Source organism: Thamnophis elegans, chromosome 1 (assembly GCF_009769535.1).
Source record: "Thamnophis elegans isolate rThaEle1 chromosome 1, rThaEle1.pri, whole genome shotgun sequence".
In the NCBI taxonomy this organism is placed as follows: domain Eukaryota; kingdom Metazoa; phylum Chordata; class Lepidosauria; order Squamata; family Colubridae; genus Thamnophis; species Thamnophis elegans.
The window spans coordinates 86248368-86274968 of NC_045541.1; the positions used below are offsets into that span (position 1 = coordinate 86248368).

Sequence of the window (26601 nt, forward strand, 5' to 3'; positions counted from 1 at the left end):
ACTGTGAATCACTACATCAATAGAAACCCACAAATCCTATCAAGTCATAAATGTTCTACAAAAACAGCCATTTTAAACTATGCACTGTCATCCATACCTGGTATTACACGATGAAGAGCAGCCTGAAACATCTTACTCTTTTTCAAGTTACATTTTCCTTGATTAAACGTAAAAGTTACAGTTGTCCTGATGATAGAAAGATCTTCAGAAAGAAACAGTAGAATAATTATTTTCAAATTAATTGAATACATTACCAAAACCAAGCAGGTAATATAGATGGTTTCCACATGCCTCATTTAATTCTCTACGTATATGGATTATGGATCTAGTCTCCAGTTTTCTTTCTTTTATTATCTTAACATTTTCCTTTGCATTTGATTTTTACATTTTTCTTAGCCACTAAGAATTGCAAGGCAAGTAGGCAGCCGTGTAAATGAAATAAACAAACAAACTATGCAAAAACTCCTCATCTCAAGAGAGAGCCAAAAAATTAAAGCAAACAAACAAGCCAAGCCAAAATATATAGTACACTGAGGTTATAAGAATATTTGAAGTAACTGAAAAACTTGCAACAAACCACAGTCTCTAAGACAAAGTCAAACAAATAAAATTATTAGTGGGTAGTATAACCAGATTATTATAATAACCCATATTGTAGTTTGTTTTGGTTTACCATGTTGTCTGAACATAAACACTGTGGTTAGTTAATCATTGATGATAGATTATGGCTGGGTTTAATCAATTTAATAATAAAATGTACAGCAGCAACTTTCACCCATTTTAATCGCAAATGATGAGTCTAAGCCATGTGTCATGCTAGCCCTTAGCAAATGTGTCATGCTAAGTATAGAAAAGCATGTTGTACACTGAAATCAGTTGATTCAAGTCTTTTGATGTGAAAACATTAAGACATGTTGAATTTTTAAAATAAAAAATTATTTCAAATTTAAAAGCTATATTTTAAAATATATGTGTTTTTTTAAAATGCTTACAAAAGGCACACATGCAAGCGGTACCTTAAAATATTTATCCTATTTCCCTCCAAAAAGGCAGCAATGCCTTTTCTATTTTTCTGGTTGCTGCAAGATGCAAAAAGAATACATTAAAACAGATAAAAGTTATCTTAAAGAAAATTAAAATCTGCTCAAACACAAGAAAAATTAGGCAGATTAATTTACTAATTGAACAATATTTCCTTTATTGGCAATCAGACCTACAAACAAAAACCAAACAAAAACAAACCAGCCATAAATGTGTAATATAATTTGAAATCATGCATATAAAATAATTACCTAAAATAGTTGATTCATTTGGATTTTGTATTTTTTTCTTGGGTGATAAAGGGTTGCCACATTTTATAGTATAGGAATCTTCCAGGCCTAAGAGACAGATCATAAGGCTATACAATAAAACAGAAACATATGCTAGAGCATGGCTGAAATATACCCCTGAAATCTCATTCTGATGTAGCAACAGGAAAATTGTGACTCTTCAGCTATTGCTGAACTACATTTCTCAGCATGGTCTATATTAGCTGGCATTGTGGAGAATTATAGTTCAGCAACATATAAAGGACCACAACCATTTTATCCTTACACTAATATATAAAAAATGCTTCAAAATTACAAAAATATCTTATCGTCATGATTATCTATAGTTGTTGGATAAGAGATGGGCAGCAAATTTTATAAATAAATAAAACCTATAATTACTGACTGTGATTATTTACACAATATTGCAAACTCCATTTACTAAAGGAGATGATGGAAGTTCTGTACTGTTGCTGGTTATTCAAAATAACTCTGAAATTGAATAGAGTAAATCAAAAGTATTGTTTGTCAGATCAGACTATCAAATTAGAGAGAGGGAGAGGAAAAGATTATAAAGAAATTGCCTTCTGAGTTTTATTTAGTCTGACTTATTTCAGACAAACTATCTTATTTCACGGTCTTAAACTCTTTATTATAGTTTGTAACTTGCATGTCCTCTTTTTTCACCAGTGGTTTTTCACTTTTATCTGTTTTAACAGTCCTATCCTCTAATTTCTGAGACACAGTTTGCATTAGATAGAATCTGTATGTTTATGTAAATATTTGTTTGTTATACAAATCTATAGCTTGGCAAGCATAATAACAAGGAATGTTTTTTAATCCATGGTGCTTTTTTTCCTATAAAACAGATCTGACATTGATCATATTCATTACCTATCATGGCACTCTTTTGATGCATGGCATTATGTACTAGAATTCCCCTCAAAATGGACTGCAGTTCTGAAATTATGGAATTTCAATAGAAGATGACAAATATAACTCAGGGTTGAACAGAGGAGCCCTTGGTGCTCTCAAAGAAAACACAACGCACACAATCATACCACAGATCAGAAGAACATAGAAGCAGAATCAGCTCAAAGCAGAGAATTGCCCTAAAACACCTAAAGGATCAAATCAACACTATTCTACCAGCGGACAATGACATGGTTATCATGGACTGAACACAAAAACAAAGAACTTACATCCCAGTATACACCAACCCAATATAGAAACTAGACAATCTGATCAAGAGAATTCCCAATGATCTAACCAAGAAAAGTCAAATCACAAAAGAATCACACTGGTGGATGAAAAACAATGCACCTTCTATGGACACCTAAAGATACACAAGCCCAAATACCTCTTCATTAAATTGTATCATTACCAGGGTCACCAGCAAAGAATTTACAAAAAAGGTTGGGAAGCTCACAAAGGGGAGTGAATATTTTATCAACTCCCTACCACAGTGCTTCCAGAAAAGCTAAATTTCAAGACAGAGTAAAGGGGCAAGGAATGGATTTTACATCTTGATTCGAGATAATATGATGTAAAAATGGACTTAACTGCTTTATCATACAGCAAGGATTTGAGGTTCAGGAACCAGAGACTTCGCTTGGCATATTCTCTAGCAGAAACCCCAGTGAAATGATTAGAATGATTAGAGTAGAAATTATTGAAGCAATGAACTCTTTCTCTTCCCCTACACTAGTCAGAGAGAAAGCTGTAAGACAATATTTCAGAATTTCGTGGCCAAAGATTTATAGAATTATCTTCAATGGAAAGTCATGTGCTATGAGGGAGGGAGGGAGCAAGAGAGCAAGAGAGAGAGAGAGAGAGAGGGAGAGAGAGAGAATATCATTCATGGAAGAGGCTAAGTTTTTTCTTTCTTAGACTTTCAAGATTTGTCATACTCTACGTTTTCAGGCTTTAAAGAAAAGTCAATCATTTTATCCTAGGTAGATAGATGGTATCCAAGAGATATCCAGGAGCAGGAGCATATAGAAAGTGGCAATAATCAGCAGCAATAAAAGAGCTAAAATTGCATATATTTGAGATTCAATCACACTTTTGCCAAAGTGTTTTAAGACCTTGCAACCAGAGGTCAATAACTGCACCATAAACAAAATATATTCATTTGCTATATTTTATGGTACCATACTCCACAAACTCATAAATAACAATGAACCTATTCCTGGAGATGACATTAAGATCTTGGAGACTGTGCATCTCTTCTGTGCCATTTTCAGAGCATTCTTTTTTTTCAATGCAAGTGAATTTGCAATTTGAATTGTGGAACGGGAATGATATTTATAGGCTGAAAGATCTGTTTGAAAAAAATGACTTTATCTGAAGTTAAAACAGAGGAACCTAAAAACAAAACATGAAATTATGGTTCCATTCAACGTCACAAGATTCTTTATGTCCATTGGTCTGGAACTACAGATACATGGCAGCAGAACTACACCACACAACTGACTTAGTCAGACTGAAAATCATTGACCTCATCAACCTCTGCTCCCTATCTGCTTTCAATTTGATGTCCCATAAGAGGAGTCATGTAAGAACACTATTCAAATGAGTACAAATGCACTATTAACAACCCAGAATATCAGAAAAAGGGAAATGACCACCTATATAACATTTTCCAGCAAAATGGATGCCCACTCAACTTTATCAAAACATACCTGATCACTCAATTCATTATAGCACAACCAGCAGAAGCTTTGAAAAGGATAACACTACTGTACATTAAAAACATCTAAGAAACAACCGACAGTCTGTTATAACCATATGGCATCACTGTGCCACACAATTCAACTAAAGCCCTCCAAAACATCTTAAGTAAATTAAAAGAACCAGCAGCCCAAGAAGAAAAAGCAGCAGTCATTTATGATATACATTGTAAGGATTGTAACAGCCACTATATATCACAGACAGATAAAAAGACTAACAAAGCACATACATGAATATCAACTAACAGTCAGAAGACACAATGAAAACCCCTTAATCTCACAACACATGGACAGACTCAACCATAATTTCAGTTGGAAATTTACGAACATCCTATAATTTAATATAATAATTTAATAAATCTAAAAAAACTTTAGATAATTCCTAGAAGGTTGATATACAGTCAAACCAGTTGTCAATAAATACATACAGTTAAATCACATTTACACACTATTCAGAAGAGACAATGAAAAAGCTAAGAAGAAAAGAAAGAGACCAGAAAAAAGTCCTCCTCGCCATTAGCAGCACCTGGATAAGCAGGGATTGCCACCAGACAAACAATCAAGCAGAAAACAATAACCAAATCAAGAAACTCTCAAGGACAAAACCACTCCCTGAAATACTATAAGGGTAAGCTATTATACATAATCGGGGAGCAATTCCCAGATTTGGTACCGATGATGATGTTACTTAGCCAAGTAATGAAGCATTTACAGACCAATAACCAAGTTCATAGAGCACAAAAACTCCACAAGTATTGAACCTACAGCCTAGCATATCAAGAAATACGGTAGTTTAAGGAAGTTTGCTGTAGTTCATTCCAAATTGACACAAAAATTCCATCCACATTCTTTCAACCTGAAAGAGGGGTTGAAAGCTCAGAGGATAAAGGTCTTCTAAGATATCCAGGTTATCAAATGAGAGATGAGCTTTTAAAGAATAAAATTTTTCCCTGGCTCAAATTAAAATGCTAGGTAGATACCAGTAGTATCAGCCACTCTCTGTTCCAGTTCCTATTTTCTTATCTTTAATTGATAGAAACAAGAGGAAGATGCTTCCATATGTTTTTTTTCCATTGTCCTAGCTAGATTACCAGGATTCATAGAAAAAAGGCACTAGCTTGACTGACTTATATTTTTCAAAACGTTCATTTCAGTAGGCATACTGGAAATCACAGAGCTTTAAAGCCCCACAGCTCCTTGGGCAAATCTTAAAATTATTTCACGAGAAGTCCATTATTTGACTAGTTGGCAGAGGATAGTTTTCAAGGAAGGAAATTCAGATATATTTTAACCTACAACACTTCTGTGGCTAAGTAACTTGTGGATATAGTAATGAAATATATTTTTTTTACAACACTTTTAAAGGCAATATTTTAAAAATGATCTGTGTTGCCATCTGATTTCTATGCCAATGGTGAACAATATGTTGCTTGTTTCTTTCTATAATACAAACTACTAGGTTATGGAAATATTATGCTTCATTCATGAGCAACCACTAAAGGACTGTTGGAAGAAAAAGCTTCAATGCACATTTGTGGAATAGAAAATGAATGTAGTTAAAATATATTTACTACACGCACTTCTCAACTTCCACAATTCAACTGAATTTTTTGTTGGAATGCATTTAGTCACCATGTAACTGGACCCCATTTTATAACCATTTCTATGAGGGTTGTAAGTCACCATTGTTAAGCAAATAACATGGTGGTTAAGCAAATCCATCTTCCCTGTGGCCTTTCCCCCCAGAAACCTATAAAAACATTGCAAACAGTGATCACATGATGGGAGGGTTGGTTAGTGTGATGGTTTGTAATGGTCACAAGTACAAATTGAGATAATAAGTAACATTTTCATTAGTCCATCATAATTTCTCATTAAGTGAGTGGGATGATGGTTTCCACTGATTATAAATATGAATGTAAGTCATAAGTAACTTTTTCAGAGACTGTCATAATTTGAAAGTGTCATTACATGAACAGTTGCAAATCTTGGGCTACCTGTTCTAAGTGAATCAAAGTTATCAAAGTTATTCTTGTTTCCCTAATTTAGGGATAATAACAATTGCAATAGCAACAACAATAACAACATCCCCCATTTTCTGCATTACTTACCAGAAGTAAAATGGACATCTGAGGGGCAGATTAAAAAGCATCTATCATTTCCAGCAGTCTTAATGCAGTGCAGAGATACTTTGGGAGAAAGGACATCAGACAAGGGCCTTTCTACAGAGCAAAACACAGATACTCACAGGACAAGAAAGCTAATGGCAGGCATGGTTGTAAAAATGCAAATATGAAGCTACATGTTACACAATCACTATCAATTTACACATATGCTATTCATAATACTGGGAATGAAGACATACACACAGTATATTATAAAAAGCTGGGGGGTGGGGGAAGGGTCATGCAGACAACTGCAAAAGCAAAAACAGTCTAGATTAAAAGCACAGGAAAGAAAGCATCAAAGACCCGAAAGTATCTCCTGTTTTTGGTTTATCAGCTAATTAGAAGCAACGTAGTGCTATAGATCTACAATAACTTTTAGGAGACCTGAATGCAATTTGGAAAAGCGTTCATTGTTTCAGTCTGCATTGTTCCAAGAAATCTGGTTGGCCACAAATAAGAGGGTAATAAAAGGAACATGTACAGACACATTGTGTATATTATGGGAATTGCACAGTCTTCAAGTGGTCCAAAGCTGCAAAAAAGGTTTGAGACACTGAATCTTACCCACACAGTCCTTTTTGTTCCAGTGTAATTTATACCCGGCATTACAGTGGCACTGATAACTACCCAGTGTATTTATGCAGATATGCTGGCAGCCTCCATTATTCATGCTACATTCATTGATATCTACAGAAGAAGAACGAGGGAGGGGGGAGAAATTGATACTGTTCTGAATCTAGTTAGCAAAGAACTGCACATGGATAACTACTGCCAGGCACACAACACATAAAGGGCTTAATATATTTTTTCTGCAGCATGGATATTTGAATACAGTTGCCAAAAACTAGAAACATGCATTTGCACGCACAGACCAGCTTTTACTGGAAGCGTCTCACAAAATGTTCAGAACAAATCACTGGTGCCCTGTTGATGATTGTTTGATGTGCCATCAAGTTGCTGTTAATTCTTAGCAACCACATAGATCTGTACAACAGAAATTTAACAAATTTGCACAAAGGACACCCTACTGATTTTAAGCAATTTTCATTAAAAACAGAGGGTAAGGTAGACTATTTCAATGAAGACAATGGGTCACAATGAAGAACCTCACTTGCCCTAAAATAAAATGTAGGAACTGCATGGTAAAGATGTCAACTTTGAGTTTCTTCCCATTTAGGTTGCTTACAGTTAAGGAAATAGGGTTAACTATAATTAAAAGACAGAAGCTATATTTGGACATAGATAAATGAAAGCATAATCAATATTAGTAACAACACAAAATATCCCTAACTACAAGAACTACTGCATGATCAACTATTTGGGGGTGGGGTGGGGCTTGTCATCCTATAGAGACATTGACCGCCAGTTGATTATCCCTCTTTCATTTAAATTTCCGGGGTACTTTGTTAAACAATCAAGATAAATTTATTTCTCTAAGAGTAGCAAAATTTTGCTACATTATGTGTAAGCTTCACCCTAAATGGTTCTTGTTGTTAGGAGATAGTTTTGTCTTGCTGCTTTTACTGATTGTACAATAATTAAAAGATCTTATACACTGAAGCAAATGCATGTGTGATGCCATTTCCTTTGTAGGTTCCTACTCTTCCTGGATGTCTGTTTCATCTAATTTCTCCACAATTTATTTTTTCTTTTAAAGCTATTTTATTTTCCTGACTTCTACATATAACAAACGTTACCCATTTTTAAAAACCATTCTGGCTTAGCATGCAGATAATTACTACATGCCATAATTAGTATTACCAAGAGTACTTCGCAAGCATGATTTGCAAAATCCAGCTCTTAGTACCCAAGTGTGGAACACAACTATTTGTTCCAAAACCCACAGCTGCTTTCCAAAAATAAGAATGAAAAGTTGCTTTAAGGAATAGTACAGTGTGTACAGAGTCAGGTTCCTACTTCAAACCACCCGAAAAGTAAAAAGGCAAATAATCTCAAAAATCTGCAGCAAAAAGTTTGAAATGCACATTTCCTTTTCATGTTGAGATCACAGAAATAGAATTCCAAAGAAAATGCCAGCAATATGTTTATATACACTCACCGCCACAATGTGTGAAGCCAAAAAGAATGTATCCTTCATTGCAAATGCATTCAAAAGTGCCTGGATGATTGATGCACAAATGGTCACATGTCCTTTCAAAAGAACATTCATCAATGTCTGTAATTTAAAAGGGATGCTTTATTACTTCACTTTTTATGGAAGTAGCTTTTCCAGTGTAAACTGGGCAACTAGAATAGGCAGATTTGAACACCTCCAATTTTTCCCCCTTAAGCTTGTTCTGCCTCATTAATACCTGCTAGAATTCCTCTTCAGCACTTAAGATCTAAGCCAATTGCCAAAGCAGGACTTGGTCATAGGATACTCCTGCTAGCAGAAGTTTCAATTTCTCTTTGCAACCCCTGTTCTCCCTAATATTTTTCAAAAGAATAAAACCAGTTTTGATAAAAAGGCTGCAATGGGAGGAACAAACAGTGAAAATAATTTCCATCATTTTCCACCAGCTGAGAGTACCCATATGTGACATTCTGCTAAAGGGACACTGCTATAAAGCATTGTTCAGGATACAAGTCCTAGATCTACCTACAGTCAAAAGAGTTTTGGATTATAGAGAGCTTGCAGCTGAATAGTGATATCAGAGGCTGAAGTGTGAATTGTGGAGAAGATATGCACAAGAACTATCACTATCACTTGGATCTATATTTTGTATTTGTCTTAATTGTCACATTTGTCACTTTAGAAAAATTGAACAGAAAGGCAATAATAATTTTCAAGGTAACCTATTAATACATCTGCTGAAATTATATTCAATCCATTGCTATCAATAGAATATTGATATTATTATTATTATATACGTTATTCATTAAACATGAAACTCAGCCAACTGAACATTCAAAAATGCATTACAAATACCAGTGACTGGTGATAATGGTTGATACGGTTTACTGCCAGCGTCCTAGGTATCAACCAAGTACCTTCTTAAAATATAAGATATTCGGAGTAGCACAGTTTTTTGCAGTTCCGCTGGTGTTATTGCAAGAAGCTGTGATTTGTTGATGTATCTTGTAAAATTTTTGGACATGGTGCCAAGTGCCCCAATGACAATGGGTATCCCTGTTACATGCTTCATCCATAGCCGTGTAGTTTCGATGGCCAGGTCGCGATATTTCATGATTTTTTCTAGTTCTTTTTCTTTGACTCTTGGCATCTCCAGGAACAGCAATATCAGTAAACTGTACACTTCGGCCCTCTACAACCGTGATATCTGGTGTGTTGTGCTCAAATGATGATCCGTTTGTATTCGAAAGTCCCACAAGATCTTCACCTTCTCATTTTCGATAACTTTTTCCACTTTATGTTCCCATGACTTTCTGGATACAGGTAAATCATATTTTTTACATAATGACCAGTGGATTAATTTAGCAACTCGGCCATGTCTAGTTTGTGCAATTTTGCTGCATTCACATATTAAATGTGAAACAGTTTCAACTTTGTTACTGCACAGTCGGCAGTTTGGGTTGTCAGTAGATTTTTGTATCTTCGCTTTCATGGCATTAGTTTGTAGTGCTTGTTCTTGAGCAGCCAGTATTAAACCATCCGTTTCTTTCTTGATAGTTCCCATTTTAAGCCATGTCCATGTCAAGTTGTCATCACATCTTCCTTCAATGTTTTTCAAGTGCTGTTCCATGCAAAACTTTGGTTTTCCATCTATTTAATCTGTCATCCAGCTGTTTTTCCTTATATTCTGCCTTTGTTTCTGTTGTTTTTATGCTGTTCTCCATTTTTACAGCCTGCAGCAATTTTTCTGTTCTTTGGTTCACATAATCATTTAAACTTCATTTTTCTTCTTCTACAGTTTGATGGATTTGCAATAGCCACCTGCCCCCTATTTTTCTTGACAGGTACAACTTGCCAATGTCACTTCATGGATGTAAAGCGAGGTACATATTCAAAAGTTTGCGTGTTTTCCGGTCCAAGTTTTGTAGTTCAGCCAGAGTCCAGTTGATGATTCCAGCTGAGTAGCGTATCACTGGAACTGCCAATGTATTAATGGCTTTAATTATGTTTCCAGCATTCAGCTTTGATTTATTATTGTTATTGTTATTATTATTATTCAATTATTTTAAATAGACTATTTTCACCTAAAACTGTGAATATTCAGCACATTCTCATCCAGAAAGGAAGTATTTGTCCTATAATCTAAGAAAAATCAAATCAAGATTTCTACTGATAGCAATCAATTCTACTTTTAGAAAGTCATAATTAATTATTGTTCCAGATGCTTATTATGAAAGTGAATTATACTTGCCAAACAGATTAATCTCTGCTTATGATCATTTTATTAAATCAATTCATGCTAATTAATCATTCTGCTAATGTAAGCATAATCCATACATAGTTTAAGTTTCTCTCTCTGAAATTAATGGAAATTTAGAACACTAACAAAAAGATCTGATATTCATTTACCAGTAGTTAGGTATACCCTATATTAGTGTTTCTCAACCTTGGCATCTTTAAGATGTGCAAACTTCAACTCCCAGAATTCCCCAGCCAGCCAGCATAATGTTTTCCCACACATACCTTGACACAATTTTTCATCAGTTAATAATTTAAAACCTTTTTTGCAGCTGCAATCAAAACTACCAATTGTGTTTCTACAAAAATGATCGCATCCACCATTACTGGTCTGGCATTCATCAATGTCTGTGAAAAAGAAAAGGGATCGTAAGTGATTTAATGAGCTTAAGTTCTTTTCCTGAAAGAAGAGCTGGAAAAGCTTCCAGAATCATAGACGGTATAGTATTACCTAAAGCCAAGAAAAACACTTCTCTGTATGAAACATAAAGGATATCAAACATACAGTTGTCCAGAACAGGCAATCTGCTGCACATACCCTATTTGCAATAATGAACAGTTAGATTTCATTATTCTTTCAGAAAATTAGATCCCCCCATACTCTATGTATCACTAATGATATTTTATGAGAATTAAACTGAAAGGCCACAATAACTTAAATCTATACTCATATTTTGTTTCTCACAAAAAATAAATTTGTCACTGAGGGATGTCTGTATGCATGTGTCTGCAGCATTTCATTTTTAGCTAATATCTTAACAGATACATTCTTAAACACATCTCTAAGCAGTAACAGCAATAACAACTTTCAAACATAAGAAAGCATCTGACAGACAGAAGGGAGCACAAAGCATGCCTGTTATAGAGATAACCTGAGTTGCTTCTAAAACTCTTAAGTACTGTCATCTACAAGCAGGGAACATATGATGACACAAACTTCACATGTTTTGCATTTTTGATGCATGTTATTGTAATGCATAGCTTATCGATTTTCTGTCATTCTGTTTTTCCATACCAATTTCTATTCATTCCTTTGTGAAATTATTCTTATTTTCTAGTACTTTTTCTTATAGGACGTACTTCCCTTCACAGTTAAAAGTCTGTAGAGATTCTCAGTCATCCAGGTCATGGTTGTCCCAAAGGTATTTTTTGAGATGACAACTTTTAGCTATACAATTTGGGGTGAACACCCTGTGAATGGTGTGGGAATAGGAATTGATTTCCAGAGGAAAAATTGCAGACTATAGGAACCAGAAGCACCACTTAGATGACCCTGAGGACGCAGATAAACCTCCAAGTGCTACAACTACCTCTAAAAGAAAGCAAATTACCAGCTGTCTGCAAGGAATATAAATCCTTCCATTCTCCACTGTCCTGTCAGAGCTGAAGCTTCTTGGATGAAAAGTGAAATGTATTCAAAAGAAAAAACAAGAAAGTCCAGTTGCCTCCTGAAAAAAGCACCTTTGGGTGTCCCTTCACAGTTGTTCTTTTATTCCAGCTTCTTTCATCTGTTTCCTTTTCTCCCTATTTCTATTTTTCTTAAGATCCATTCTTGACAATATGAAAAATTTCCTGTACCACTTCCAAAACTTCACATCACTTGTGTATTCTTCATTTACAGATAATTTTCACTTAATAATGGTAGCTGAAAATGGCAACTCTGTCACCCAGCAATGTGATCATAAAGTGTGACATCACATAATTATGCTGACATGATAGTTCCAGCAATCCCAGAGGTTGTCATTAGGCAAATTCAGTGTTGTGTAGCATTCTGTGATCATATGATTGCCATCTCTGATCTCCTGCTGGCTTCACCATTGACTTTGCGTCTCAGAAACTTACAGTGAAGTTTGCAAATGATGATCACGTGAATGCAGAGTGCTGTAAGTGCAAGCTGGTTGCCGAACACCTGTATCACAATCATATGACCGTAGGGACACTGCCACAGCAGCAGCTATGAAGAAGTCCCCCTCAGTGCCATTGTAACTTTGAATGGTTGTTCACTGAAGACTACCTGTCTTTTAAATTTTCATCATAAACAGTTGAATCAATCATACTTTCAAATTCTTTTTCCATTTGTATATTACTATTTTATTATTGTTTGTTAAGGAATGCTTATTACAGATTAATTTTGTTGACTGTTAACGAACTTTGAGTTTCTATACTTGCTCTGTAAATTTAACTCACATTACAGCTTATGAAGAAACTGAGAATTCTGTTCCAATTAGTATTACATTACCATGCATTCAATCTTAGCGAACAGAATGAACTTCCTCCCAAAGGCCAGAAAACTAAATAAGGCAGGAACAATAGCTGTTGAACTTCAGTATCTGTCTGTCTATGTGTAGTATATATATGTTTATGTATTTCTATCTATATATAGATGGATGGACGGATGGACAGACAGATATAAAACAGTCAGAATATTGTGTAGTTTCAGGACAAAATATAATCTTTGCAGATTTAGAGTCACTTTGTTTCTCACAAGAAGGTACTTTAGGATTTTTTTAGGATTTTATTAGTATTTATAGGCCGCCCTTTTCCCTGAGGGGACTCAGGGCGGCTTACATAAAATAAGGAAGGGAGGGTACAGACAATAGACGCAAACAATACATAGAAGTAAAATAGTAAGCAACATTCATTTATCATTCGGGTGGGGACAAATTAGCTTTATCCCCAGGCCTGACGGGCTAGCCAGGTCTTAAGGGCTGTGCGGAAGGTCTGGACGGTGGTGAGGGTACGAATCTCCACGGGGAGATCATTCCAAAGGGTCGGAGCTACTACTGAAAAGGCTCTCCTCCGTGTAGTTGCCAGTCGGCACTGACTGGCAGATGGAACTCGGAGGAGGCCTAATCTATGCGATCTAATTGGTCGCAGGGAGGTAATTGGCAGGAGGCGGTCTCTCAAGTACGCAGATCCACTACCATGGAGGGCTTTATGTTGCTATTTAAGCACTTCTTTTGCAAACATTGCAACATGAACAGAAGTCCTGTGTTTCTGCCTACATAATCAAATGACTGTTAGTTTTTTCCTTTTTGTAGTATTAAAAGTAGTTATCAATAGGTGTTTTGTTAGAGGATGTTACATGCAGGAATAAATTAATTTAGTCTGCTATAAACAGAGGTCCTCTGCCTCTAAGCTCTGGAGTTGTATTAGCATTGTACAATCTACAGGACAGGTCATAACCTTGAACTGAATACAAAGAACAAATTGAACTTTTCAGATACATATTTCAGCATAGGAACAATCAAAGCAATTCCTTGTACACTGCTTTCCTAGTTCAGATTTTCTTTCTTTTTTTACTGCCTTAGCAATATTGCACTTTTCTGGGATCTTGGAGAATCCTCTCTAGATGTTTAGCTTGCACACTGCAAGAAATACTGAACTTTACCTTTACATGTCTTCCCATCAAGCTGAAGAGTAAAGCCAATAGGACAACTGCAGTGGACGCCTGTTGAAGTGTCCTTACAGGTACGATCACAGCCGCCATTATTTACTGCACAGGTTTCTAAGGAAAAGGAACACAATTTGGCATTTGCAGAAAAAAAATACTAGAACACAATTAGAAATGAGATATTTTTATTTATCCAACAGAATGAATTCTAATCAAATTCTAATGTTAAACAAACACATCCAGCACTTTTTTCAGAAAGGTTTGAGCCATGGATGTCTTGGTGATCTCTAAACCAAGTTCAAAGAGCACCAAGAATTCCAGAGACATTATGTGACAGATAACTTCAGTTTTAAACATTAAAAAAAATCAAGATAGGTTAACTATAAGGAGAATTACCCACAGATGAGTATTCAGTTTGGCTTCCATGGGAATCTGAGAAAATCTGTACTGGATCAGGCCAAAGTTTCTATCCTACAAACTGGATTTAATTAACGGTTCCCATGTGTATTTCCTAATGACTGATATTCAATGGTTAGTACTTAGAAGCATATTACCTCTAATAACATTATACCAGTGGTGGGTTGCTACCAGTTCGGCTGAACTGCCAATAGTAGCTTGGCGGCTTGGGTCAATGGAACCGGCAGCGACTCAGGCCTGCCACGCTCCCATATTGGTTGTCCCAGTGGCGTCATAGGCACATCCATCTTGGTTTTAGCTTCTGCGCATGCGCAGAGCAATTTTAATTGTATTGTGCATGGAGATGCCACGCACATTAAACGTGCAAGTGTTCCTGGGCAAACCAACAGTAGTGTCTGCTGGAACCCACCCCTGCATTATACCTACCAAAATGATACATAGTACTCTAGTTTCATCACATGGGCTTATAAAGACATTTAAAAGCAGCATAGTAAGCTCACAATTTCCTGACTTCTGTTTACCAAATTTTGAATGCTACAGACATCTGATTGCTGTTTTAGATATGTATACAATTCCACTGATGTACCACTAGGATCCTTTTATTATATATAACATCCTATTCATCAATATTCAGGTCTAATGAACATCCTTTTCTTCTAAGTTTGTTAAATGAAACATTCATTGTAGGCAATGTTCAGTTCTTCCTTCAATGATCTCTAGAATTCAACCTTCCCACAATAGCTACAATCCCAGGCTGTTGTTTTTATCTGAGGTATCCATATATTTTCTACATATCAATTTGTTTGTTGGGGCACATCCTGCTCATTGTCATAGCATTTTATCTGCAGCAAGTATACTTGATTATTCCTCATTGTATGTCAATATCCCACCTAATCTTAGAAAACTAGGTGGGACAATAGCTATATACTGAGAAACAATCAAGTAATTTTGACTGACTAATTTTCTCCTGCAATATCCTCCATAGTTTGTTGCTTTTTTAAATCATATTTTATTAAATTTCTACAAATAATAAAACATTTAAAAATATTTGTAATGTATCAAAGAAAATAAGAAATTACTTTTTATTTTCATTCTCTCTCTTTTCCATTTATTCTTTGCCTCTCCTTATTTTTCATTCCCATTTTTTCTTTTCTTAATATCATTCTTTGAGAAATTTAATGAAGTATAACTAAAAAAGTTTTATTGCCTTTTTCCAGAAATATGAATTAGCTCTATACGTTTCTACACATTTGAAACAGAAACTGCAACTGTAATTAACAAATAGCACTGTATCACTATGAAAAAGTTTTTCTGAATATATTACATGCCAACTGGCAAAAACAGAATTTGAGAAGCTCTGCAGTCGCAGGAACAATTAGTGTCTAACTGTATTGAACTGAAAGCATGTAGAAATTGCATTAATTTCATTAGGTGGAATAAGAATTTTCTTAGTAGTGGTTGTTATTCGTGCTATTCATACAGCAAAGCTTGGAAATCTCTTACAAATAATTATCAGACCTGAACATCTCTTTACCCATAAGCAGTCGCCGCTTCACTCGTTTGTCTGCATCAGCTCCTGCTGTAACATTGTTTTCAGAGATTTCTGTGGTTGCTTCTACTCTTTCTTAGTACAGAAAAGAAAAGAAATATCAAATGATCAGGCAAGGAATAAAAACGAATACATTTTGGTTAAGAAAATAATTATCTACCTGGTAACTTTGAAGGGATTTTCATCACTGTCATATGACATACTTTATCTTTGCTTGAAATATAAACCCCTATTTACCTGGTTTTAACCTGGCATGTTGTTTTAACCCAACCTTTGTTATTTGTCATGCTATACAGCTTAGCCTATGGTGTAAGCCCCATGGATTATGGTATCAGTAAACCATATTAAGTAATCCTGTGTGGCCCAACTCAAGCATCTCTATTTGATACACACTATGTAAAAGAAAAGAAATTATTATCCAAAATGAAGGATAGTAGAAAGTAAGTTTTTTTTCTGGCTCAATTTTATCCAGAATGTGTTTTTCTAGTAAATGTGTTTTTAACTCAAAAAACCTTCTTAAGAGATAATGAATTTCCCTTTGCTTATAAAATGTATTTTCTTACAGGAATCTGGCCATATTGGGCTCCCCCCACTGCCATAAAAAATGGTGTTCTTTCCTGCCAAAGTTTTCAGATTACTCTTTTGCAACTATTTTTAGAATCCCCTTCCTGCTCTTATTACACTGATGATCTCCTTTGTCATACAGGTATTATAGTCAATAAGCAGCAAGTTTAATTTACATAAAGTACCTGATACAATGTATGATTACTTGTAAAATTCATCAACAGTAGACTGGACAATCATCTCTTAGGTATGCCACAGTGGATTCCTGCACTGGGCAGGTGATTGGACTGGGTGATCGCTAGGATCATTTCCAATTTTTAAATTTTGAGTCTATGGTGTAATGCCAAATAGAGGATTTCTTGATATGTTGATATTTTAATCAATTTAAATATTTAATCTTTAAGGCGCCCTGGTGGCCCAGTAGTGCAGGCAAACTCTGCCCACAGCCTTGAGTTCAATCTTGACAGGGTTCAAGGTTGACTCAGGCTTTCATCCTTCCGAGGTTGGTAAAAGGAGAACCCAAATTATTGGAAGCAATATGCAAATAAAGCTTCTACATTGTAAACCATCCAGAGTGCTGTAAAGAGCTATGGGGCAATATATAAGTCTAAATGCTATAACTATCAATTCTTCAAGTGAAAGCACCAAAGTTCAAATTCACTGCTTATGTCTGAAAACGGTTAACAGCATTACAGTCCAAATAATTAATGTTTACTCCAACCTAATCCTTGACTGAAATACAGTATATAATGCCTAATATATAACGCTTAGTTTATTCATCATATTAATTACAAATTCATTCTACCCTTGTGACAAGAGAATTTAGAATAGCATTTCTAATGTTTTCAACCATTGCACAGCTTCTAAAGTACTGGAAAAGTTCTTTAAATTCCAGCGAGATATTCAGAAATGTATCTAGTTTGAAAGTAACCCATGCTGAACTGTATAGAGCAAGCCAAACATCAGAAGTTGACCATAGGGAATGTTTATGACATTTTCTGTTATGCCACAATATGTTTTATGATAATCTCTATTTCATAAAATATTTCATAACATTTTCCAAATTTCATTTCCCTGGATTTTGGATGCATCAGTAAATCAGCCCATTTGAGGTACCTTGGTTCAAAAATTGCTACCTTGCCCAATTAAAGGCTGCAGACACAACAGTTTTAATAGTCTATAGATTCTCTATTATTTTAAAAGGAAATATTTTAATTCAGGGGTTCCCAACCCCTGGTCCATGAACTGGTACCAGTCTGCAGCCCATTGGGAACCAGACCAAACATCCGGCAGGTAACCATGCAATTTGCTCATGTGTGGGATTAGGTTGTGTGCACAAAACCAGTCCCTTCCCTCCCCTGCCTGCCGCCACCACAGCTGAGCCAGAAAGGTTGGGGAAAACCTTTGGTGTTAATGGAAGTTTGTATTAATTAGTCAGGAGCATCATCAAAGCCCATTGTTATGTGCATGTGCATATGTGACTAACCCCAATCCAACACACTTCTCAGTGGTAAAATTCAATTATTTTTTACTATCGGTTCTGTGGCCGTGGCTTGGTGGGCGTGGCAGGGGATCTCCATTCCCTCCCCACTCCTGGGGCCAGCCAGAGGTGGTATTTGCCGGTCCTCCGAACTACTCAAAATTTCCACTACCGGTTCTCCAGAACCTGTCAGAGCTTGCTGAATTCCACCCCTGATGTTTCTCATTTGTAAGCAAACTGTTTGGATTTTCTGCAATTTTTAAGTGAACTGAGATATATACATATATATTTACTGAGAGAAATCACTCATTCAGAAGCTATTACATGTTTATTTACAACCTGTCTACACATAATGTAGCAGAAAAGTGAGATACCAATACATGTTTTTCCATTGGCATGCACTGTGTACTCTGGATGACATCCACAGAGAGGCCCATCTTCTGCATCTTCACAACTGTGCTGGCAGCCTCCATTTCCATGATTGCAAGTCACTGGAAAGTAAAGATCCAATTAAACTTCTGAAGTATTTATAAAGTATATATATATATCATTCTGAGGTCAGGACCAATCCTGAGCTCAGGACCTCTCCCCTTTGAATGTTGCATCTTTGAGTCCTATATGGTTGTTGGCCTATGAACTATTTTAGCAGAAAAATTATCTATCCTTGTGACATAATTCCCAAATGAATATTTATTAAATGCAAGGGCAGGAACAAAATTAAAGAATAACAGAATAACCGAGTTGGAAGGGACCTTGGAGTTTTTCTAGTCCAACTCCCTGCACAAGCAAGAGACCCTATACCATTCCAGACATTGGCATTCTTTCTTTTAACAATTAATGTAAGGCAATTGAATTAATTATATTTTTGTATTTATGAATTTATATGGCTGCCCGTTGCATATGTCCTAAGAAGTGACCCTTATACTTACTATATGTTATACTATACGTAATAATAAATTGTTAATAATTGATAATATTAATAGTTAATAATAATTACCAGTATTATTAATAATAAATAGCTATTTAGTTATCTAATACTAAACATTAAATTTTAATTCCATTGATTTACATTGTATAAAATTAATGTGTCAATAAAAACCAAGTTATTGTAGTATTGTCTACGGGGATTCTTAGTCATCAAGGTAATGGTTGTCCCAAAGGTGATTTTTCAAGAGGCCACTGGACTTTCTTTGAAGACGTTTCGCTTCTCATCCAAGGAGAAGAAGAAGAAGCTCCTTGGATGAGAAGCGAAACGTCTTCAAAGAAAGTCCAGTGGCCTCTTGAAAAATCACCTTTGGGTTATTGTAGTAATGTAACAGGCATATTTTTACTTCGAAATCAAACCTAATATTTAAAGATAGCCCTTTCTCTCAGTCATCAGCTTCCACTTAAACCTGCAAGGTTTAGTATCAGTATGACACTGTGGTTGAGGTTTTCCCTTGCCCACACTTTGAATATCTGTTGATATTGCACACACATATAAAAGATATGGGACTTCAGTCAGAACACTATATCCATCAAGTTACAGACATCCTGTAGGCACAGCCCTGCTCTTGCCTAAACTGCATGGTTATTAAATATCACAGTGCTATTCCTGCCTATTCAAAAATAATGCTGCTTAACTTAATTGAGTTATAGTATAGTTGTAGATTAATTATTTGATTAGAAAATCAACCAGAAGACATAATACTGAATTCAAGATTAGACACCAAGTTATTTTACATGCTATTGGCTACTGAATTCTATTTCAAAATAGAATAGAATAAAATATAGGATTAATTTGGTTGTTAATTTTAATTTAATTTTTAAAATTTTATTGTACATATCAATTGGGGGTTTTTGGATACTTTATTTAATGTCCCTTTTAATTTTTGTAATATGTGTTTTATTTTATGTTGTACGCCGCCCTGAGTCCTTGGGAGAAGGGCGGCATATAAATCCAATAAACCTAAATTTAAAACTAAAAGCTCTAGTTGAATTCAGTTAAAATTCTACAAAGAAAGAAAAACAGAGTTGGAAGAGATTTCTTCTACAAATAAAGACTTGCAGTCAAACACATCTCTAATGCATGCCATCTACTGCACACTATCAATCATCTATGCCATCTGCTGCATCTGATAATCATTAAAATTATCATAAGGCAAAACTTTAGTGAGCAGAAGTGAACAAAAACCAAGTGAACAGTGAAAATATTTTAAACCAAGAGATGATCAGATGAGGGTAAGAAAGATGCTTAGCAATTCGTTCTGATCAGAAGGGCTGCATAAGAGTCAGGTAGGTGTAGAATGTTGCATACAAATGCAGTCTCTTTGGTTCCTGGCCAGTTCAAATCCAGGTCTGCATTCGCAGTCCACTCCTCCTTTTGGTGCTTCTTTGCAGATATGGGCACAACCATGATCCTTATTCATGCAGCTCACACCTTCTACAAAACAGTCAATGTGGATGTATCAGTATTCTCTGAGTTTTTAAATATAATCAACAGATTTATTTATGACCATTTAAGAATTAATTGCGTCATGAGACTATCATATAAAAAAAGGAATAAAGCCTATATAGCAAGAGTAGAAGTATAATATGAAGCACCCTCTTCAAAGTTTTACCAAAATTACAAATCTGTTATAATTTTTAAAGGGAAAAACGGCAAAATGGGCCATTAATTGTGAATTGGTATTACCTTCACAATGTTTCATGGAATAGGATAAGCTGAGAGAGAAGAGTTAGAAGATACAGTAAGCAGAAGATGGATCCAACAGAACTCTAGAAGTTCAATAAACTTAAAGAATACCAACATGGTTACTACCATATATGTACATACATACAAAAGGCATATATATGAGTGAGACTTCCCCTCTCAAGATTTTGATGGATAGGCAACTTTATGGTCAGTCTTTAACTTGGACCAGATAAGCATATCTAATTTTGAAAAATTCATTTACTGAAATTTTGGTCTTCTCTAAAAGTCTTGCTATTGATTCATGAACTTAAATGTAAAATTAGGGATAAAGTATCCCTAAAATTCATCCAGATGCCCGCTAAACATGCAGAAATATACCCACCATATAAAGAATGAAGCAGCTTGTTCTTTCCCAGTCTAAGATATGTGTACAACCTACTGGCATCTTCTACAAACAACATTTATCCAGGGAAAGAGTGCTACTGATTTATTGTTAGCTACAGAAGGGGGAAATAATTCATTCTAAATATGTAGATACATGGAATTATCTCTTGTTCTGATTTATTTCTTATAATGGGGTCAATCAAGCAAACACATATTTCTTAAAGTCTAGAGTTTTCGTTAATATTGGCATTTAATAAAGGAAATTCACACTAGAGACTTTCTGTAATTTCTGATAACCATAAAAAGCATGTTTGTAATACTGAACAAATTTCATAAAAAATCTTAATAAAGATTCTCTTTGGGGATATTTTGCATTATAAGAAAAGTGGCTAAATAAATAAATAAATATTTACTCTCTGTCCATTAAATCAAATTACACACACACACAGAGAGAGAGAGAGAGAGAGAGAGAGAGAGAGAGAGAGAGTGTCAACTTCCCATATGCCAATAAAATAATAAATATTCAATGTGGAATCATTAATATAATCTGAGGGGTAGATTTCACTGTGAATTTACAATTAGAAAAATAATTACCTTGAGATGGATCAGTCTTTTTTTAATATTTCACATTTGCGAACAATTATCCTTGTTTAATATAAGAAGGAGAAGCAAGTCTCCCAGATCAAACATTAAGAAAAAAGAAACAGATTGTATGAATTCTGGAAATGAAGAGTTTCCAATATATTATCCGCTTAACGTAAACCTTCAAGGCATGGTGTGTATGTGTGTGGACATCTTCTAAACCCACAGGGCATTAAAAAAGATGCTGACATATGTGGGACTAATTTACAGACTACCTAATAATGATGCATAATTCATTTTGTGTATCAGGAGCTCCTCAATCCAGCTTGAAAACAGTAGTTAAGACAATGTATAATGCATTCCAAATCAAGCTGTCCTATGATTTGTGAATTAAGTTTTGTTTGCTATTACTTTCCTTATCCCAAGAAAAACTGACTAACATCATGCCCTCAGAAAGTTCTGCAGCATTTTAATAAGCCATGCTTTCATTCCAACATACTTCTTCTAAAGTGACTCTGACTAACAAAGGGATAGCTGCTATATTGCTTTGATTATTCTGCTCTACTGGTTCCTTGATTCCTTTCCCACAGTGAGAAAACTAGGAATACAATGATGTCTTCACCCCATCAAAAACACAAAAGACACAAAAATCCATATCAAACCCGCAAATCACTATTATGTTGTCAGTCCATCATTTTCTATTACAAAGGATCACAAATTAGTCTTATTAACTCTTCTGTTGTTTGGCATTTGAAAGGTTCAACACGCCAGTTAGCTAAAAGAGATATAAAAAGCATTAAGAAAAGTAACAGCTTAGCTTCTGCTAATAGTGTGATTTCTTTGTGAATGTTCAGACACCAAGGGTTGTACTGTATAAGCAACTACTTTGGCAAAGTTGAAGATGGAAACTTTTCAAATAGGGAATTCTGATTTACTTAGTTCTGAGTAAAGAGAAAATGTAAAATTATTCCCCTGAAAGTTGTAGTGCAAAAGAAATAGACGCATGCTGAAATACTCCCTTTTACTATTCACAAACATATTATCACCATTAAATGCCTTTTGATGAAAGAGTTTGTAAAATTAAGAATTAAAGTTTTTCATATCAATTAAATAACATTATAGAAAAAAAGAATAACAATTCATCCTTTCAATAAAGACCTTAAATTTTGAAATTCAAAAGATACCACCTTTATAGTGATAACATTTTCATGAGGAGTAAATTATGGAACTATTAATTAAGTTAATTTTCTATCACAATCTTGGGCTTTTGTAAAATGAATGAAAATCCTGTAAACTGATACACAGCAAGTAGTGAGTTTGATTTTGCAAATCATCATAATCTGCAATATTTATAGCTTCCATATCACTAGCAGGTTTTATCAATACAAGCTAATTTTATGTGCTCTGGAGATTCTTCTCAAAAAACTTAACAATGAAAAAATTATCTAGAAAGGAATTCTAAAGTATTCTGATCAAATATCAATCAAGCTCATTAAATGAAATGACATTCATAGTGATCCCACAATAATATAAAAGGAAATGTAAGTTTTATGTCTTTTTAATTAAAATTAAATTTGAGAAGAGATTTCACAAAGGTTTCACTATAATCTCCTAGTCAGTATCTTCAGTCTCTAAAGGGAAATGGCTAAAATTATCTCTTCAAACATTCTTTAAAAGACCAACTATCAGATTATTTGAAATGGGGTACAGTCTATTCAGATAAAAAAGGTCACAATTCTTTTTTATAAACATGGTTTATATTACATGATTATTTATTTAAACAAACTGTTTTTTAATCCTAGTGTTTTGGGAATGCTCATTGAGGAGAAGTTTCAAGGCTCCATCACCAAGTAGTTCTCTGAATTCCTGTTTTGAGCATGTAAACCACAATTGCTCCAACTAGCCTTTAAAACGAGCATGAGAAAAAGAAGAGAAGAGTGCCTTCATACAGAGGAAGAAGCAGAAGATATACATGAGGAATGACTATCAATTCTGTACTCCTTTTCCCCACTATCTCTGAGACTGTTGCCTGATTTTAATGGCATCCATTTCCAAGATATAATAAAAATGAATTCCTAGCCATGCATGCCCAAGTCACTGAGAAGTTATTGTCTAACGCATACCTGTCAGTACAAAATCTGCATAATGTAATAGTTAAAAACAGGCAAGAGACAGGCTACAATTTCCCTTTTATCATTAGCATATCATATAACATCTTTAGAAACTCCACGTACCGTATATGACCATTCCATATTACAACATGATTTAAGAAAATTGATTCTGAATGGTGGGGAAAAGGAAGGGTCTCGTGCATGTTTTTGTAAAAATAAAAAGGCTTATACCTTCTGAACGATGAATGCAGGTGTGCTGATTATCGCTGAGGAAGAATCCTTCATTGCAACGACATTCATAGCTACCCACTATGTTGATACAAGCATGTTGACAACCTCCATTATTTACCAAGCATTCATCCATATCTGAAATACATGTGGTACCAGTTTTGAACCATCTCCATGTAAGCTTGTAAGCCACCCAAAGTCGCTTTGAAGCGAGATGGGTGGTAAATAAATAAATAAATAAATCTATACCAGCTGCACACAAATAATCCATTAAGCAGTAATGAACTAAATATCCAGTTGGTTGGATAGTTTCCCTATTTTTCCTATCACTCCTCTTCAGACTCAATAAAACTTAACACTACAGATATTTATTTTTCTAAATAAATACAAATACATTAAGTTGCCCACTAAAAATGTTTTTCTAATTTTTATAATTTTATGAATAAAAATGCAAATATTAATGACCACATTTTTCCTTGAAGCCCATTTAAAACAAGTATCTTAATCTCAGGACTAAATTACAGGATAATGACAACAATGACAACAACGATAAAAATGATAACAACGACAACAATAATAATAGAAAAAAAACCTAGGCCAGATTAGCATCTATTTAATTAAATTATTTCCTGGTATCCCCACCATCACTGTTTGTGTGATGCATTCATTCTTTGCCTGCCTAACAATAGATATATAAATCCACAAAGTAAATATCCATAAGTACTAAAGATATATTTGGAAAAAGTATAGCTGTATCAAAAATCCTTATCATCTTTCTCTCCTGGCTACCTTTTCTTGTCCTTTGAATCTAGAAGAAAGCTATGGCCTATTGCTCTGCCTATTGTATGCAGCCTCAAATCCATTTTGTTTGGCTAAAGTAGGAGAATAACAAATACCAACTTCACTCTTTGATGTGGAATGGAAGTGGGATTTGGATGGTGGGGACAGGTAGACCGAATCTGCCTTGTGGGCAGAAAACTCCCCGTCAAATTCCTCTTAATATGACCCAACACTATAAACATAAACCACACTGGGCTTTGGACTCTCTTATTCCTTTTCAACTGTGGCTTGGGCTCAAGCAGAAAATGGGAAATTTCCACTTTAGATTCACTACAGTTCAGATGTCGTTTAAAACCCACTTAAAATTCAGCTATGATTAGCTGAAATAAACAACCATTTACAAATTTATATTGTCATTTTCTAAATCATGGTTAAGATTAAATAAGGGTCATCTGATTTTGATTAACACATTGTGATTAATATACAGTGTAAATGTCTGATATTTTCATAAATACATGGAATAACAAAAATGCTATTTTCCTGAATTAGCATTTTACTTTGTCCAGGCCAGGGGTGTCAAACTCGATTTCATTGAGGGCCGCATCAGGATTGTGTTTGACCTTTGGGGGATGGGGTGGGAATGGCCATGGTGGGTGTGGCCAGCTCAACATCACTCGTGTTGGGGGCACTTGTGGTGGCCCAAGGGCTCCCAAATTCCAGCTGCAATATCCTCTTGCAACCTTCTGCCAGCAAAAACAGATTTTGGTAGGGGCATACGCTGTCCTCCCGAGCTCTTTTTTCACTGGCAGAGGCACTGTGGCCAATCCTGTACTGTTTCCAGGGCAGCCCCATGGGCCAGATTCAAGCACCCTGCAGGCCGCATCCAGCTCCCGGACCTTGAGTTTGACACCTCTAGTCTAGGCACACAATAAATTTGTCAGTACATAATAACCTTTTGGGACACATCCTTACCAAGACAATTATGACCATCCTGAGCCAACATGAAGCCATCATAACATATACAGCGATAATTGCCTGGAATGTTGAAACATTCATGGACACATCCTCCATTGAACTCATTATCACATTCATCAATATCTGGAGAATAAAGCAAAAGTCAGCATGATAGATGCCTACTTGATTGTTATAGATAAGTTGTGACAGGATTGAATTGTCTATATGTTACTAGTAAATGTTCTTAAATCATTTCAACTTTGCAAATAGTGTATTTTTTTTCAAAAATAAATTATCTAAATCTTATCATGTCCAATATTGCTTCCATTTTGTTTCTTTCTTTCTTTGTTTATTTGTTTGTTTGTTTGTTCAGTGTATATAACTGCCCATCTTACATACGTGATTCCTGGAAGCTCATGGAGTTAAACACATACAAAATACAAAAAGTAACAAAAAGCATGACTACAAAAATTCATTAAAACAATAAAATCTATTAAAAACCATAATCTGCAGGGAAATGCAATCCATTTTATTAATAGAATAAGCATTTAGTAGGCTCCACACCACTACTTCCAGACCTTGAGGTAAGTTGGCAAAGCCACATCTTAACTTCCTTCCTGAAGACCAATAAGCTCAGGGCTAATTTGATCTCAAGGGGGACAATGGTGCCATATCAGAAGAGGGTCTCCTCTTGGGCCTTGTCAGATATAATTCCTTAGAAAATAGGACCTTTAACTTGCCTGTTATGCTGGACCTTAGGGAGCAGGTAGATGTACCCTGGGAGAGAAAGTCCTTCAAATAACCCAGCCCCATGCCATGTAGGGCTTTGAATTAAACCTGGAAGCAAATTGGTACCCAATGCAGCTTATATAGCAGTGGTGTAATATGTGCTGATCTAGGAA

The 26601-nt window shown here is 35.2% G+C and overlaps 1 protein-coding gene across 2 annotated transcripts in view; it reads right to left on the reverse strand.

Annotated features, from left to right (window-relative positions):
• SCUBE2 (signal peptide, CUB domain and EGF like domain containing 2) overlaps nt 1–26601 on the reverse strand; it is a 60174-nt gene that overhangs the window by 23726 nt on the left and 9847 nt on the right. Inside the window, exons 3-14 of one of the 2 annotated variants that reach the window (XM_032224897.1) lie at nt 25718–25843; nt 23969–24103; nt 20283–20408; nt 18361–18477; nt 15928–16017; nt 13974–14090; nt 10808–10930; nt 8270–8386; nt 6775–6897; nt 6154–6264; nt 1293–1379; nt 98–202 (exon numbers count right to left, since the gene is read on the reverse strand). In XM_032224897.1, the coding sequence (XP_032080788.1) occupies nt 98–202; nt 1293–1379; nt 6154–6264; nt 6775–6897; nt 8270–8386; nt 10808–10930; nt 13974–14090; nt 15928–16017; nt 18361–18477; nt 20283–20408; nt 23969–24103; nt 25718–25843 (1377 nt within the window). The remainder of the gene's footprint in view (nt 1–97; nt 203–1292; nt 1380–6153; nt 6265–6774; nt 6898–8269; nt 8387–10807; nt 10931–13973; nt 14091–15927; nt 16018–18360; nt 18478–20282; nt 20409–23968; nt 24104–25717; nt 25844–26601) is intronic. The other variant, XM_032224904.1, reaches the window with a different exon arrangement.